The 16,308-nt window shown below is 55.2% G+C and overlaps 1 protein-coding gene across 1 annotated transcript; it reads left to right on the forward strand.

Moving 5' to 3' along the window:
- The first annotated feature begins 6,497 nt into the window (after nt 1-6,497).
- CYP17A1 (cytochrome P450 family 17 subfamily A member 1) lies at nt 6,498-15,723 on the forward strand. The gene is made up of 8 exons (XM_077822104.1): nt 6,498-6,816; nt 9,483-9,621; nt 10,825-11,054; nt 11,750-11,836; nt 13,069-13,281; nt 13,973-14,142; nt 14,259-14,362; nt 15,455-15,723. Exons 1-8 carry the CDS (start codon nt 6,508-6,510, stop codon nt 15,721-15,723), a joined length of 1,521 nt encoding a protein of 506 aa, XP_077678230.1. The 5' UTR covers nt 6,498-6,507.
- Nucleotides 15,724-16,308: the final 585 nt, after the last annotated feature.

The following is a 16,308-nucleotide window of genomic DNA, read 5'->3' on the forward strand; positions in this document are numbered from 1 at the left end:
CTGCGCTCCGCCCCCTCAGGGCCGGGCGACGGCGAGCGCCGGAGGACAGACTAGAGGGAAAGGCGAAGCAGGGTGTGGGCGACTCCTGCCTCGCCATGGGGATGGGGCTGCCCTGCTAGGGGTCGGTGGCACCAGCCTCCAGAGGTCCTGCCTGGTGGCCCAGGTCTCTGCAGCAGGGGCAGCGAGCCTTGCAATGAGGGGCATGGCCCTGGTTAGTGACCCTTTGTGGAGTCCCATGGCACCCCGCCCTGGGCGAGGTCCTAGGCCACATGTTTTTATTGGAGGGGGTTTGCCAACTCCCTGCACTATTAAAGCAGAGTTTCCTTGCAGAATCCTTGCTATGGCAGCCCGGGCACAGACTGATTTCAGCCGGATCCCTCCCAGGTCCCGTATGGGAAAGGAGACAATGTCGCTCCCCTTTCCTCTCTCCCCACCACCCTACTCCCTTGCAGTGATCCAGGTTTCTGGGGCAGCTGCTCCTGATGACTCAGTTGTATGGGGATGTGCAATCCCTGATCACACCCTGGCCCTTTCAAACAAGCTGTTTCTCAGCCCCAACCCCTCCACGTGATTTTTGGCAGCACGTTGTCAGTGTGGTGGGGAAATTGAGGCGGGGGAAGGGGGGGGCAGTGTTCTGCAGCAACAGGTTCAATAGTGAGCTCTCCACAGTGACATACGTGTGCCAAGCCACAGGCAAGGAGCCTCAACCCCCCAACACACAGCTGCCCTGCCCAGTGTTCCCAAACTAGGGCAGGCAACGACATAGGGGAACTTCCCACCCCCATTGGGGCCCTGCCCCAGAAACAGGCAGCATCTGCCGGTGGGAACACTGACCTGACTCCCCCATCCCGTATGACCCCGGGACTTTCCAATGGCCATGTGGGACCATGGGGCAACTTCAAAAATCGGAGCCAGCTGTGGGATGTCCTGCACAGCAGGGGGCTCTTGAGAGGTATGCCCGGTGGTTGTGCCCTTCCTGTTGATCCCAACCAGCTGGCAGTGCTGAGCCCAGCTCAGAGGCTGGGTCAAGCATGCATAGTGTCTGCCAGACGCTTAGTTTTGTGGTCCCCAGCTGCAGGGGGTCTGTGTCTGTGGGGATGGGAAAAGGGTACGGATAACGCTCAAATTCCTACCTTGGCAAATTTCTTTACAGCCATGTAGCTAATTCTCCCTAGTTGAATGATTTGAAATCAGACACCTCTGCTGTCTTTAAAATAAAGGCACCCGGGACAGCAGCCCAGCACTTGCCAGAATGACCAACACTAAAATAACAATCTTTTGGCCTCAGCCCAGCCCTCCTCATCTACCCTTTGCTAACAAGCAAGTGTGTGCAGTGCTCCTGGGCCAGCTTGCACTAATAAACCAGCATGTACAGTGCAGCAGAGCCATCCAATTCAGCACTTGTGAGCAACCTAGAATAACAAAACTGCCTTGGGAGCCAATGACCTGTATGTGCCCGGCTGTTGGTTACTGCGCTTCTCGTTGATTACTAAGGCTTGTCTACGCTACAGGGGCTAGAGCAGCGTAGCTACGACACATAGGTATGTCAGCGTAACCTGTAGTGTAGACGCTGTCTGTACTGATGGAAGGGTCTTTTCTATCACTGTAGGAAAACCACCTCTCCCAGCAATGGTATCGAGGTCGGAGGAAGCATCCTTTCATCAACCTAGCTGCATCTACAAGCTCAGCTTTGCTACAGCGGTCAGCGGCATGGATTTTTCACACCCCTGAGAGCCATGGCTAAGCTGACCTAAGCTCTAAGCATAGACCAGGCCCCAGTGTGCACAGGAAAAATTCAAAGCATCCACTTCACTTCAGAACTATAACAATGCGTCTTACTTACTTTTCATCAGAGGATCTCAAAGTGATTTACAGACACTAGGGAATCAGTCGTCCCCCAAGAGGCAGGGGAGTATAATGGGGGGAGGGATAGCTCAGTGATTTGAGCATTGGCCTGCTAAACCCAGGGTTGTGAACTCAATCTTTGAGGGGGCCATTTAGGGATCTGGGGCAAAAATTGGGGATTGGTCCTGCTTGAAGCAGGGGGTTGGACTAGATGACCTCCTGAGGTCCCTTCCAACCCTGATATTCTATAATTAACTCCATTTTGCAGATGTGTAAACAGGCACAGAAGGGCTAAGTGACTTGCCCCAATTCTCATAGCAAGTCAGTAGCAAAGTTGGTCATGGGACCCATGAGTCCTAGCTCCCAGACCCCTGCACTGCCCACTGGCCAACACTCCTTTGGTATCATAACCCTCTTCCTCAGCTTTCACTTCTTGAGATTGCTTTCCTTCTTACACAGGCTTGGGAAGGACATTGCTGGTCTTTGCCCAGGGAAACATGTCATCTTTTTTCTCGTAAATAAACTGCTTACCAGCTGCTTTAAAGACAGGATGACTGCTAACATACTACCAATGTACTGCTGTTAATATAACTTTTTGCACGGCTATAGCACTTGAGAGTCTCAAAGGAGATTAGAGCAGATGATCATGTGCCTCAGAGCTCCCCTCACTCATTCTCATGGGTAAGTCTTATCCTTTTTATTTGGGGGAAACTGAGGCGCAATGCAGGCTTACATCCTCTCCCCTGTATTGTCATTTGCATTACTTCCCCTCCCACTGCCCCCATCTCCTTCCCCCAAGTAGTAGCTTTACAAACCCTTGGAAAAGTAGTTGACTTTGTGCACCTCTTCGAGGCCACTCTGCTGAATCTGTCCCCAAGGGTACAGTGGAAATCAGGTAGCATCAGAGAGAGAACTCGGAGCTTGGCCAACACGACAAGCCATTAATTGCAGCACATGTGGTTTATCTTCACTCTGGAACATACCGTCTTGTCCGTGCCATTTAAGTGTACGCTCTGAGTACTGTCCTGGCCATTACCTTGAGGTGTTCAAGGGAACCCAGCCACCGAGGACAGCTGTTGAGGCCACCAGAATGGAAAAGGGGGGATGCTAGGAAGCTGAGACAGCATCAGCCTTCCCAACGGTAGCTGGAAGGATGTTATGGAGTCTTGGATCCATGGCAAAAAGGAACCTGACCAGACTTAAACCAGATGTAAACCCAAGTAGCCTCAGCAAGATGCTCATCGTAAAGGGGCAGCTAGTCATTCATAGAGCCAAAGGGTTAGAAGGGACCACAAGGGTCACCTAGTCTAACTGCCTGCCAAGATGTCAGATTTGTTGTGGCTAAACCATCCAAGACAGATGGCTCCAGCCTCCTTTTGAAAACCTCCAATGACAGAGCTTCCACAACCTCCCTAGGCGTCTGTGCCATTGTCCTACTGTTCTTACAGTTAGGAAGTTTTTCCTGAGATTTAATCTACCATGCTGTAGTTTGAACCCATTGTCCCTTGTCCTGCCCATTAACACAGTAGCAATAATATTCATAAAAATACGTTGCCCTTCTACAGAACTTTCCATCCCACCATCTCAGACTGCTCCACAAGTTAATTAGACTGCACAACACCCCTGCTGACGTATGTTCCGCACTCTCCAATCTTAGAGCAGTTCCCTTTCATGGTGACGGCTGGATCCGGCCATTAAACCCAGTAGGTAGGAAACTGCCCTCCGGAAGACCCCTTTGAGCCCCAGTGTATTGTAACCCTGGGTGGCAGCAGAGCGGTCTCGTCTTCATTCACGTCAGGCCGGGTTCATTTCCCTCGAGCAGAGGGAGAAGTTGCACTCATGGTACATGTACACAATACCCCGAGACTGAGCCAGAAAACAAAGCGCTGCTTTATCACACAGCTCACAAGCTGTAAAAAGGCAGAGGTGAAGCCGTACTTAACCACAGCACTACACCGCGGCCCAGCCCGCCTCTTCCCAGAGAACACACAGCCAGCGGCTGTTCTGTCACAGAGGGCCAGTTGAGGAATGGGTACAAAGTTTTGGAGGCAAACTTCTTGGATAAATTCAGCCCCTCCCCCTGTGCCGTGGGACGTTTGCTGAGCACTCAGAATGCCTGCAGGTGGTCGCGGCACCAGCTAACGAGGCCCTCTGTTGCTCTTGGTGCACTCAGAGAAGGGAATGTGCATGAGGCAGTCAATAAAGTTGCCTTATTTCTCAGACTTGGGGTCCAAATTCTGCTCTGAGGTAAGTCCCTTGCAATGCCATTTTGTTCGGCAGAGGCTCTCCACATCTGCACCCTTGTACCTGAGAGCTGCACCCTGGTCCTCAGGGCTTCCTTTGGGCAGCGGGGGAGCCCCTGAGCTAGAGGTGCTTTTTCACCAGAGTGATTCTCCCATTCTGTAATCTGCCTCACGTTGTCTAACCCATGGGGAATCGGTGCAAAAGGAATCCACATTCATTGCTAAAGATTCAGGGCTGCTAGGCCCACCTTTTCCAGGCTACCTTTCGAGAGGAATCCCACTTTCCCCACCACGCGGGATCCTGCCCCGCTCCATCCTCTGCCTCGGCTCTTCTTCCAGCTGGAGACCTGTCCCCCCCCCATAGGGTCAACCCCTGGCTAGGGCACCGCCGCATTCACCCAATGTGCTGTGTTCACCCAATGTGCTGCCAACACAGAAGTAGCCGTTATATGGCACAAGGACTTTTTTAACGTCATCTAGTACATCTGCCATTGTGGTACTTCCTACGCACCTGGAAAGGCCATGCATCAGAGCAGGAAGAGTCCTTTAAGGCCATTCCAAAAGAAGCCAGTTCCCTTATGAGTTGTTTCCTGTTTGATCGAAAAATAACTGCCTTTCTTTCTATACAGTGGAACTACGTAATGGTAGAGCCTTGGTATTGCAAAGCACCCCAGAGGCACTTGCTTTTCCTTCCCACTCACTGGAAAGCTGCACGGCTGGGTTCAGGTGAGATACCTCTGTCAGTCTAATATCCCTCAGTGACTCTCAGCTTAGCTGTGCTTCCAGTTGGGTTTTCTATCTCAGTCTGCAATCTCAGAGTATAACTGAGTTCTTCCCCTCCCACTCCCGCTCCCCGCATGCATCACCCTGTCTCCCACTTACACCTATGCAACCCTGTGGGAGCACAGAAGATTCAAAGAAGAGCCACGAGAATGATCAATTGATTGGAAGCCATGCCTAATAGTAACAAACTCAAGGAGCTCAATCGGTTTAGCTGATGAAAGAGACTGTTAAGGGGTGACGATCACCGTCTGCAAATACCTATGTGGGGAACAGAAATTTGATATTAGAGGCTGCTTCAGTCTAGCAGACAAAACCATAACAAGAGCTAATGGCTAGAAGTTGAAAATGGACAGCCTTAGACTAGCATTAAAGGTGCACATTTTTAACAGGGAGGTAATTAAACACTGGAACAACTTACCCAGGGTTAGGGTGGATTCTCCATCACTAGCAAATGTTAAAAATCATAGTTGGCTGTTTTTCTAGAAGACCTGCTCTAGTTTAAACAGGAACGAATTCAGGGAAGTCCCATGGCCTCTGTTATCCAGGTCAGCAGGATGATCACTTGGGGAATGGACGCTGTTAATGTACCAGTTGTGGCTAGCCATAAAAGCTGTCCTTCTGTGCTATTTAGTTATCTTGGCTGTTCCCTATAGCCCCTATGCAGATACTTTGGCAATATAAAAATACAGCCGTGGTCCCTTCTCAGAGCTCTGATATTTGGCGTCCTCTTTAGCTCCTTCCTCCCAGAGTATGCAGTAAATTAGGCAAGAATTCCACAGGGGAGGATGGCTCTAAGAAGTGGGTTTTAAGGAGGGAGATCCACTGGTGTTGGCTCCCTACTGATTCAGGGGGAAGACCACCCCTCTACTGGATTTCCAACACCACTTCCTGCAGCTCTTCCAGCAATGTGCTGCTGAACTAGCCCGAGGCTGCTTAGCTCATGAGAGCTGCCCAGATCCCTGCACAAGCGGGCTGGTCCCCATGGAGTTTATCTGCACTAAGGAAGGGCTCATGATTATTAAAGCACTGAATTAGGACTCTGAAGTCCTGGGTTCAAGTCCCACCTTTGACCAGTCTCTTACTCCTTGAATGGTCCCCATCTGTACAATGGGGTCAAAATCTTCCTTTGTCTAACTGGATTGTAAATGGTTAGGGGCCAGGATTGGCTCTCACGATGCAGCTGTACAGCACGTGCTCCAATGGGGCCACGATCTCACTTGGGGCCTCTAGCTGCTACCGTAATGCACATAACAATAAGAAAGTCTTGCCACGCATCCTGGCAAAGGTAACTCTTCCTAGGTTAGCTCTGACCCTATGAGGCACTGCTGATCCTCCCTGCCTGCCAAACCCACAACCCATGTTGATATTGCTGGGGGTTTGCTGGGATTTTTAGGAGCTTGCAAAGACCAGCTCAATTAGCCAAACTTACTAAAGACGGATTCTGCTCTCGCTGTGCTGGCAGCCGGGAGGCTGGCTGCATTCCAGCCCAAGTGAGTGGTTATCTTCCAAGCTATTGATAACACAGCCCTCCGCAAGGCAACAGGCAACCCCAAGCCAAGGCAATGTCAGCGAAAGCCCTTATAAGGGACCGCGCCTCACTTGCTCCAGGGAGAGCCGACAGCCACAGCGAAGGACAATGGTCCCACTCCTGGGAGTGCTGCTCCTGATGCTGGCGCTCCTCTCCTTCTGGAGACTTGCAAAGGGGAAAGCAGAGCCCAGGCCCAGGTACCCCAGGAGCCTGCCTTCCCTGCCCATCATCGGGAGCCTGCTGCACCTGACCGATAACTGCCAGTTCCATCTCCTCTTACACAGCCTGCAGAAGAAATACGGCAGCCTCTACTCCTTGCAGATGGGCTCCCAGTACATGGTGGTGGTGAACCACTACCTGCATGCCAAGGAGGTGCTGCTGAAGAAGGGAAAGACCTTCGCTGGCCGGCCCCACACAGTAAGTAACCCACATGGCCCTGTCTCTCTAGCTGCCTGGGAGAGAAAGGAAGCAAAGCCTAGAGAGTAGAGCACAGGGGTGGGAGACCTGGGTTCTAGTCCCAGCCAGCTTGGGGTCCTTGGGCAAGGCACTTCCCTGCTGTGCACCTCAGTTTCCCCATCTCTAAAAGCAGGGAGATAATACCCCACCTTGTGGTGCTTTGAGGTCATTGAATGACAGGTGCTAAACACACTAGGGCAGTGGGTCAGACCCTTTCCACTATGGTGACCCCCACATTTTCCCTCCTTCCCATCTAGCCAGAAAGAAGGGGAGGGGTGATTGTGAGACCCATCCACCCCCTGACTCCCCAGCCTGTTCATAGCCCCCAGCTTGAGGTCCCACACAGGGGGGAACCATGCTCCTGTTAACCCTTGAGCTGCTGTGCAGGAACTAAAGCCTCTTTATTCATATGGGTGGCACCCTCATGACAAAGGTGGCTGGTTCTCGGGGTACCCAGGCTCGTGAGTCACCTGGTTACCCTCCAACCTCCAGCATACAGGAATCCTGCATGTGTTTAGCTGGAGGCCAGCTCCTAACACCACCAGCCTGTTAGCCAGCCAAGCACTCTCCTCCAGGCTAGGTCTTACTTTGATTGCAGGGCAACAATAGGTGCACCCCACTCCCCACATCCCTTTGAAGTGTTGCCCTGGACTAGCCAGCCCCTGACACTGGCTACACTCAGAAATCCCAGGCTTGCTGTCCCCAAAGGCACAGTATATGCACCAGATGATCAGATTCAGCCCCAAACCAGCGCTTGATTTAACACCACAGCCCAGAACTACATTTATAGTGAAAACACAACTAAGTTTGTTATCAGAGTTTAGAGCTTCAAGAGCTGGTGAGTAAGGAGCCTGGAAACAAAGAGGTACACGTAAAACAAAATGATACCATGCTTTCCAGAAACTAACTCGCAGGTTCATCTCCTGCCTACAGCAGTTTCTCTCACCCCAAATTTTGACCGAGGCTGGTTCTGATCCAGTTTTCATGGGTATAAATGCACTGCCTGTTTACTTCCTAGGTGCAGGAGAAGGGGGTGTCCTCTTTGTCTTCTCCGTGCATCCCCAAAGTTCATTATCTGTCCTCAGAAGCAGTATCACCCCTCACCCCGGCCGTCGCTTGTTTTTTCTGTGTGCTCGTCCCTGTTGCGTTCGTGTCTCTCTGTTGACTTGGAATGTCGATCTGCACCTGTTGTGTTAGCTTCCTATGCTTTATTTACACGCCGACAGAGAAACAGGGGAACAAACGTCCTTTCTCTGACAGAAAACCTGTCTGGCCAACACTGTCTTGGTACAGACGTTAAAACGTATTTCCAGTCTCTGGGCTTAACGCCTCACATAGTCTCTGTACATACATGTCACAAGGCCTCTGATGACCAGTGTGACCCCAGCTTTCCCTTTAGACCTCACCAAACATTCTTTGATGAACCAGAATATACAGCCCAGAATCCGGCTATGCCTGTAACCCCTTGTCAGCTGGCACTGAGAGGGTCTCTTGGGTCACAGTAGGGTTACTTCAGTATGTGACAGTAATGACCCCACCGTGGCAGCATCTCTACTCACAGCTGGCTCCTGAAGGCCACTCAGCTTTTCCCCTCCTTTGCTTTATTTATCCCCACAACATTAGAGTGACCCTGCTGACCCAGGCTGTGTGTCCCTGAGGAACCTCCTGCCCTGACCACATTCCCTTTCTGGTTTCAATGGGGGAGGGCACGCCACTTCTTGTCCCAAACTGTTGGGTGGTACTGGCATGCACTGTTAAAGTGGGGCTGCGTTCCATCCCAGAGGTGGCTGCATTTCAGTGCTGGGTTAAGTTGCTCTGGTACCTGCATAACATGCAAAGCGCTCGTAGATGCTCTGGGATGAAATGTGCTCTAGGGATGGTTTCACTGACTCTGTGTAGGGCTTTACAGAGCCCCAAAGGGCCAAACTTACCATTGGTCCAAGAGGTGTGCAAAAGGTGCAACTCTGCCAGCCCCAGTGGCGTTGCACCTGTATAGGGCCAGAAAGTGTGGGGTGGGAGGAGGAGGGCTCTGTGGAGGTGGAAGACTGCTCCCCCAACCCTAACCAATCAGACTGGAACTGCAGCCAAGTGTGCAGGGCAGGAAGACATGCTCCCACGCCACGCTGCTGCTCCATCAGCCTTGTAACTCCAGCTGCAGACAGGACAAAGCTCAGGCACCAAACCCCAGAGACCTGCGGGCCAGAGGCCAGGCTGCCCCATTTCCTCCCCTGTCGAATCCCAGCCGTGCTGTTCCTTAAATATCCAGAGGGGGCCTCCAGTGCCCAAGACAAGGTGCTCCTGTGTGCCATGCAGGTTACAGGCACTGTCCCCATTGTTCATCCCGCAGCGCCCTGGCCTTGGAGGCAGCCCCATGTGTCCGCCCTGGCCATGCAGAGCACTAGACCTTGGCTCAGCCGTTTGGGCCCGGGAGGAGCTGGGCACTGCACAGCTGCTTCAGGTCAGCTCCAATGCTCAGGGGGGCCGGACCCGCAGGCAAGCAGAATGGGCTAAAGCAGGGTGCAGAAGAGGCAAGGTGACATCGCTGGCTCCCAGGCCAGGCTCCCCCCTGCCCCGTCTCACAGTCCTGCCAGCAGAGGAGATTGCTATGTGCCTCTCTTTGCCCTCAGGTGACCACGGACATTCTGACCAGGAACGGCAAAGACATCGCCTTCGCCACCTACAGCCCACACTGGAAATTCCTGCGCAAGCAGGTGCATGCATCACTCTCCATGTTTGGAAAAGGGACGCTGGCCCTGGAGAAAATCAGTAAGTGTCACTTCCCTGCCTCTGCATCAAGGGAGGCCGGCCAACCGCGGCAGAGGGGGAGGATGGGCTAGCGGGTAGGGTGAAGTGCTGGCAGCCAGGAGAAGTGGGTTATATTCCCTGCTCCGCCACAGATTCCTTGGGCAAGTCACAGTGGTGCTCTGAGACTCAGTTTCTCCCATCTGTTCACTGACCTACCCCTGGTCCACACCTGCTACATCCCTCCCCAGTCCCCAGGCTTGTCTGGGGCCAATTGCCGTCAAACCCTAGGGGAAATCTGGGTGCTTCACATTTGCCTCCCTAAGCTAATTACATGGCAAAGGTCACCCCCCCGCACACCTCCTTGTCAATTCCAACCCACAGCTCCCCCGGCTGTCCCAGGCCCGGGTTCCCCGCACACACAGTACTGCCAGAACCTCCCAATCTCGCCTTGCAGGCCCCGTGCTATCCCAGCCCTGGGCTCTGCATATCACAGCTCTGCTGACACGCCTTAATCACGACTAGGGTCCTGCGAAAAGCAAGATTTCACTGCCTGCGCGGAAATCGCAGCATTAGCCCCGTACTGTGGCTTTTCCAACAGCAGGGTGGTGGAAGTGGCCATCCACGTGTGCTGGTCTTGTGCTCAGTGGGGCTGGTAGCATGGCAGTGTCACGGCAGAGCAGCAGTTCGGAGGGGGTCAGCAGCTGGGTGTAGGCGAGGCACATAGCTAGTGGCACTGCTGCTTGGAAAACAAGCTAAGAGCCACAGCGAGCATGAAATCAGCCCACATGGATGCCTGGTACTGCCTCCTCCCTGCAGGGAAATCACATCCGTCTGGGGAGGACTTGGTGGCTGCGCTTATTCCGGGAAAATCGATACTTTACCCGTGATGCTGCTGGGAAATTTTTAAAAATCATCCACGCGTTTTCCTGGGCCTGACTTATGAGCTGGGACACATCTTGCTTTTCCAGTCTCATCTTCCTTGCCTCCCGCACAGCCCCCCTGCTGTTCCAGCCATGGGCTCCCCCCACAGCGCTGCCAGTACCCCTCGATCCCGACCCACAGCCCCCCTGCTATTCTAGCCCTGTGCACGACATGCCCCCCCTTTGTCCAGTTTGAGCTACCCTCACCCCAGTTGTGCTGACACACCCCAGCTCAACGCACTCTCCCCACTTGCTAGGCCCCAGTGCTCACCAGATGCACCACCATCTCTCCCCTTCCTTCTAGTCTGTCGGGAAGCTGCCTCCTTGTGCGAGTCTCTCAGCAGTTTTCAGGACGCCCTCCTGGACATGGCCCCGGAGCTCAACCGAGCTGTTACCAATGTGGTGTGCTCGCTGTGCTTCAACTCCTGCTACAGGCGAGGGGACCCCGAGTTTGAGGCCATGCTGCAGTATAATGAAGGCATCGTGAACACGGTGGGCCAAAAGAGCCTGGTGGACATCTTCCCCTGGCTGCAGGTGAGAGCTGGAGGGGGTGGTTGAAGAGGGGAGATGGTCAGTCGCTCTTAGTCTACCTCTAGTTTGCCCCTCCTCGCTCTTCACTGGCCAAGTGGGCTGGCTGGGACTCTCCTAGTAGCCCATAGAACCTCTCTCTGCTCAGCACCAGGGTGGCTGGAGCTGCGTCAGGCATGAATTCACTGAAGTCAGTGGGTGACTATAGAATTGTCACTATGTTCACTGGGAGGTCGGTAAAACGACGTCCAGTGGCCAGTTGATGACCTTGGTATGTTGGTGGATTTGCACAAAACACAGAGCACACAAAACACCAGCACTTAACAAAAGCACCAGGCAAAGGTTGTCGTCTTGCTCCCTGAAGGACATTCCCCAGCTCACTGCGGCAGCAATGTGCTGGCTCTCAAACATCGCTAGACATTTGTAGTTGTTGCTACCTACCCTAGCCATTCAAAAGAAGAAGAAGTGGGTGACTCTGGACCACAACGTTTCGCTGCCCAAACAGGGCACCTGACACCAAGGGTCCTATGGACCCCGGTGGGCCACCTGCCCCCCTCTAGCTGGACCTGCTGGGAGACCCAGGGCTCTGGAGGAACAGGGCTAGTTTGGGAACCAGGGGGGACTTGCTCTGGATTGGGATACACACCTGCCACAGATGAAGTGGAGTGAATGGGTGTCACCGCTGGTCTTTCCTCCTGCAGGTTTTTCCCAACAAGGACCTGGCGTTGCTGAGGAGTTGCATCGAGGTCAGAGACCAGCTGCTGCAGAAGAAGTTCAAGGAACACAAGGTAGGTAGTTCAGTGTGGCCGCTCACAGGCTGCACAGACATGGGGCCAGGCCTGGGGAGGGGCTCAGACCTGGGACCCAGCCGCCGGGCAGGGGGATGTATTGCTACAATCTGCACCCCACGTTTCCAAATCATTGAGGCCCTGCCAGCCCCAGTGGGGAAGCAGCAGGGACCAGTGAGGGATCTGCACCCCACATTGCTGATCTGTCCCCAGGCAGCAGGATCCCCAGCTGACCAGCTGACCAGCATGACCCTGGGGATGGGAGTACACAGCACCTGCTGTGACAGGTGGGGCTGTATGAAGGGAGGGGTTTACAAGTGCTTCCCCACCCATTACAACCCCCACCTTGCTCTAAGGAAAAGAAACTTTTCCCACACCCTCAGTGCTTGGTGTACAGCGGGGAAGGGGTTACAGCATGGGATTGCGTGCCCCAGCCCTGCTAGCGCACCCCCATCCTGAACTCCAGTACCCTGCTGCTACCCCAGTTCTGGGCTCCCCACACTCAGCTCTACCACCACACCCCACTCTGGAGTGGGTAGAATAGAAATGTCCTGCAGCAGCGCAGATCTAGGTCCAATTCCCAGCTCTGCTGCTGACCCAGTGTGCAGCCTGCGCCAAGTCACGGACCCACCCCATGCCTCAGTTTCCCACCTGTAACATGAGGCTAATGATACTTTCCAGCCACATTGACAGGCCTAGTGAATAGGAGAGCTGGGTTCTGCCGCTGGCCTGCTGAGTGACCGTGGGCAGGTCATGTCCCCTCCCTGTGCCTCAGATTTCCCATCTGTAAAATGGGGCTAATAGTACTGTCCCCCTCCTTTGCAAAGCACTGTGAGACCTACTGGTGAGAGCGAGGTGTTATTATCCAGGATTAGTATTGTTACTCAGTCATTTCCCAGGCAGGGCCGAACGTTGCCCTTGTCCCCAGCCCCTGCTGGGCGGGGGAAAGGAGTGCTGGGGAGGTGGGAGGTTTAGCCACAGGTGGGGGGCAAAGAAGCTGCTCCTGTCCATCTTGAATGGCCACCTTCACATGGCTTGGAGTGTCAGGCCCACACCTCCTCATCCACTCCTGGTGGGGGTCCTTCTGAGTAGGGAGGGGACAGCCACCCCCTAGGTGGCTGTCCCCCCTAGTATGAACTGACGCTGAGGAGTAGAGGGGGGCCAGGAGGGGCCCGGCTGCTTAGCTCCCCTTGCGGCCACCTCTGACCCCTGCTGTCCTGCCCCCCTTGCAGAAAGCGCTGGGCAGTGACTCGGTCAATGACCTGATGGATGCCCTGCTCCGCGTCCAGCTCAACATGGAGAACAACAACAGTCAGCTGGCCCTGCCGCTGGAGCTGACAGACGACCATATCCTCATGACCGTGGCCGACATCTTCGGGGCGGGCGTTGAGACCACCAGCACCGTGCTCAAGTGGGCTGTGCTCTACCTGCTCCACTACCCGGAGGTGCGCGTGTCCCCGCTGCCCACGTGGCCCTTCCGCCCCGCACCCACCCCCAAGCACAGAGCCTGCTGGAGAAGAGCGCTCAGATGTCCCTTTCTAGGGTGCCCCCTCCTCCAGGCCATTCCTGGAGTGGCCCCAGGGCTGGCTGTTGAACATGGAGGGCGGGATGAGCGTGTCCCCAGCACCTGGTCCACAGGCATTTCCTGTTTGTCCTAGACTAATAACCTCCTCTGGAATAGCTATCCCTTACCTGGCTTGGGCTAGGGTCCCCCTCAATGATGCCAGGGTCCCTGGAAATCCCGCTCAGACCCAGGCAAGCATTTAACAGCGGTTGTTTGGCCCACCAATCTTTCACATCTGTCCTGCTTGGAGGGGCCAAACAGGCGGTTTTGGGTCAATGTTGTGACAAAGCCCGGCCCCGCCGGACCTATCGATTGGGGCTCTGCTGTGCACCAAGCTAGGGACAGAATTCAGACAGTCCTGACAGAGAATCTCCATTAGCTTTTGGCCTTACAGGGCCCGAGACACACAGTGAGGGGTCCTCATTCGATCCACTAGGGGGTAGTAGTATACGTACCCTACCCAGGTCATTTAGTAGCTGGACCAAAGTGCCATGCTTTGCCATAGGGAGACCTGTAGCCCTTAGCAATCCCCGCCCTTGGCTAATGCTGGCCCGGCTGGGCTGTGCCCCCAGGTGCAGAGAAAGATCCGAGAGGAACTGGATCAGAAGATCGGCTTCGAGAGACACCCCCAGCTCAGCGACAGGCAGCAGCTACCCTACCTGGAGGCCACTATCAGCGAGGTCCTGCGCATCCGGCCTGTCTCCCCTCTGTTGCTCCCACATGTGGCCCTTACGGACACCAGGTGAGACTTCTCTGGGCACATCCCAGCTCATGGCCCAACCCTGTCCCTCCTTGACAGGGGGAGGAGGCGATGGCAGAGCGACACACTGAATTATTCTCTCTCCCACCACATTGCAGCATTGGGGAATACACCATCCGAAAGGGAGCCCAGGTCCTCGTCAACCTCTGGTCCCTTCACCACGACGAGAAGGAATGGGACAAGCCAGAGGAGTTTAACCCAGGTGGGTCCTTTTCTCTGCCCTTCCTGGCTGAAGCTTTGGGCTTAGTATCCGCACCTGCCCATCTCTGCCCCCCGGGCCGACGGGGTCATTGCTGAGCCAGGCTGGGTTGAGAGGGAAGTGCCAGACTTTGCCTCTCTGTTGCCGCCCAAACAAAGTTTGGAGCTGGCTGCGGCCCAGATCACTGGCGGAGAAAGCTGCGGCCAGAGGCTCATTCTAGCTTGGGGGGCTCCCCGGGCTAGGTGGTGCTGCCCTCCCTCAAGTCCCCAGTCCCCATCCTCCCAGATGGAGGACAGTGTGGGGCTGTGTGGAGCCTAGTGACGCTGCTCCTCAAGAATCCAGAAGGGGGCGCTGCTGAGCAATGGGACCCGCTTCCCTCTGGGCAGTGCTGGGCCCACAGGTGACCAGCTGCACTGGAGCCTCCTGCGTGCAGCACCAGTTTGGCCCAACTTGGATTAACCTTACGCAGGCTGGACTGTGCCAGGCTAGAGCTTCTTCCCAGGAGACAAGAGCGGTCAGGATCAGGGGGCACACAGGGGCTGGCAATAAATCAGAGAGGCTCCAAGTGCAGAGGCCTTGTCTCGCTCCTTCGAATGGAGCAAGGGAATCAGGACAGACCCAAGTGGGATGGGGAGTGTAGAAGACCGGGTCTAGGGTGCAGTGCTCACGCCTTCAGGTTACTGCTACAAATTGGGCCTAGGCACCACAAGCTGGCACCATGGCACAGCCCTTTGGATGGACGTGTGAGATGAGTTTGGCAGGTCTCTGCCCTTATGAGAGGCACCAAGTGCACCGTGTGACTGGGCCAGGATACACCCTACACCTCTCCCTCCGGGCTGGGGCTGTGGGGGAAAGCCAGCACTTCCTGGTCCTGTGCCAGCTTCAGCCTGGAGACCCTACTTCCCCCACACAAGTGGGGGTCTGCCCAGGCCCTTTGGCCAGTAGCTGAACATGAAGGAAGGGGGGAGAGCTGGCTTGATCCTGCTGTAGAACAGCTCCGTCCCCCAACCACAGTCCCAGGTACCCCACACATAAGGAAACATCTCACCAACGATGCTGTCCCACCCTTTAATGAGGCTGCTGCGCCCCCTGCAGGTCGCTTCTTGGATGAGGAGGGCAATCGGATCTACTCACCCTCGCCCAGTTACCTGCCCTTCGGAGCCGGGAGCCGGGTGTGCTTGGGCGAAGCCCTCGCTAAGATGGAGATCTTCCTCTTCCTGGCCTGGATCCTGCAGAGGTTCACCCTGGAGGTCCATCCGGGCCAGCCGCTGCCTGCGCTGGAGGGCAAGTTCGGCGTGGTGCTCCAAGTGCAGCAATTCAAGGTGAAGGCCAGGCTGCGGGAAGCCTGGCGGGATGGCGTGTAGAGCTGCCCGCACCATGGACCCAGCCAGCCGCTCCAGGGACACAGCATGGGAGGCAGCTGCACTGGGCAGGTCTCTGCCCAACCCCAAGGATGTTTCTATCCCCTAGACCAGGGGTGGCCAACCTGGGGCTCTGGAGCCACATGCGGCTCTTCAGAAGTTAATCTGCGGCTCCTTGTCCAGGCTCCGACTCCGGGGCTGGAGCTACAGGTGCCAACTTTCCAGTGGGCTGGGGGGTGCTCACTGCTCAACCCCTGGCTCTGCCACAGGCCCTGCCCCCACTCCACCCCTTCCCGCCCCCTCCCCTGAGCCTGCCGTGCCCTCGCTCCTCCCACCCCCAGCCTCCTGCACGCCATGAAACAGCTGATTGGGAGGTGCAGGGAGGGAGGGGGAGGCGCTGATCGGCAGGGCTGCTGGTGGGTGGGAGGCGCTGGGAGTGGGGGGGGAAGGAGCTGATGGGGGGCTGCTGACGTAGTACGGTGGCTCTTTGGCAATGTCCACTGGTAAATCCTGGCTCCTTCTCAGGCTCAGGTTGGCCACCCCTGCCCTAGACGGATGAAAGGGGCGCTGGTTGGGTCATTATTTAGG

Source organism: Eretmochelys imbricata, chromosome 7 (genome assembly GCF_965152235.1).
Source record: "Eretmochelys imbricata isolate rEreImb1 chromosome 7, rEreImb1.hap1, whole genome shotgun sequence".
Classification (NCBI taxonomy): Eukaryota; Metazoa; Chordata; order Testudines; family Cheloniidae; genus Eretmochelys; species Eretmochelys imbricata.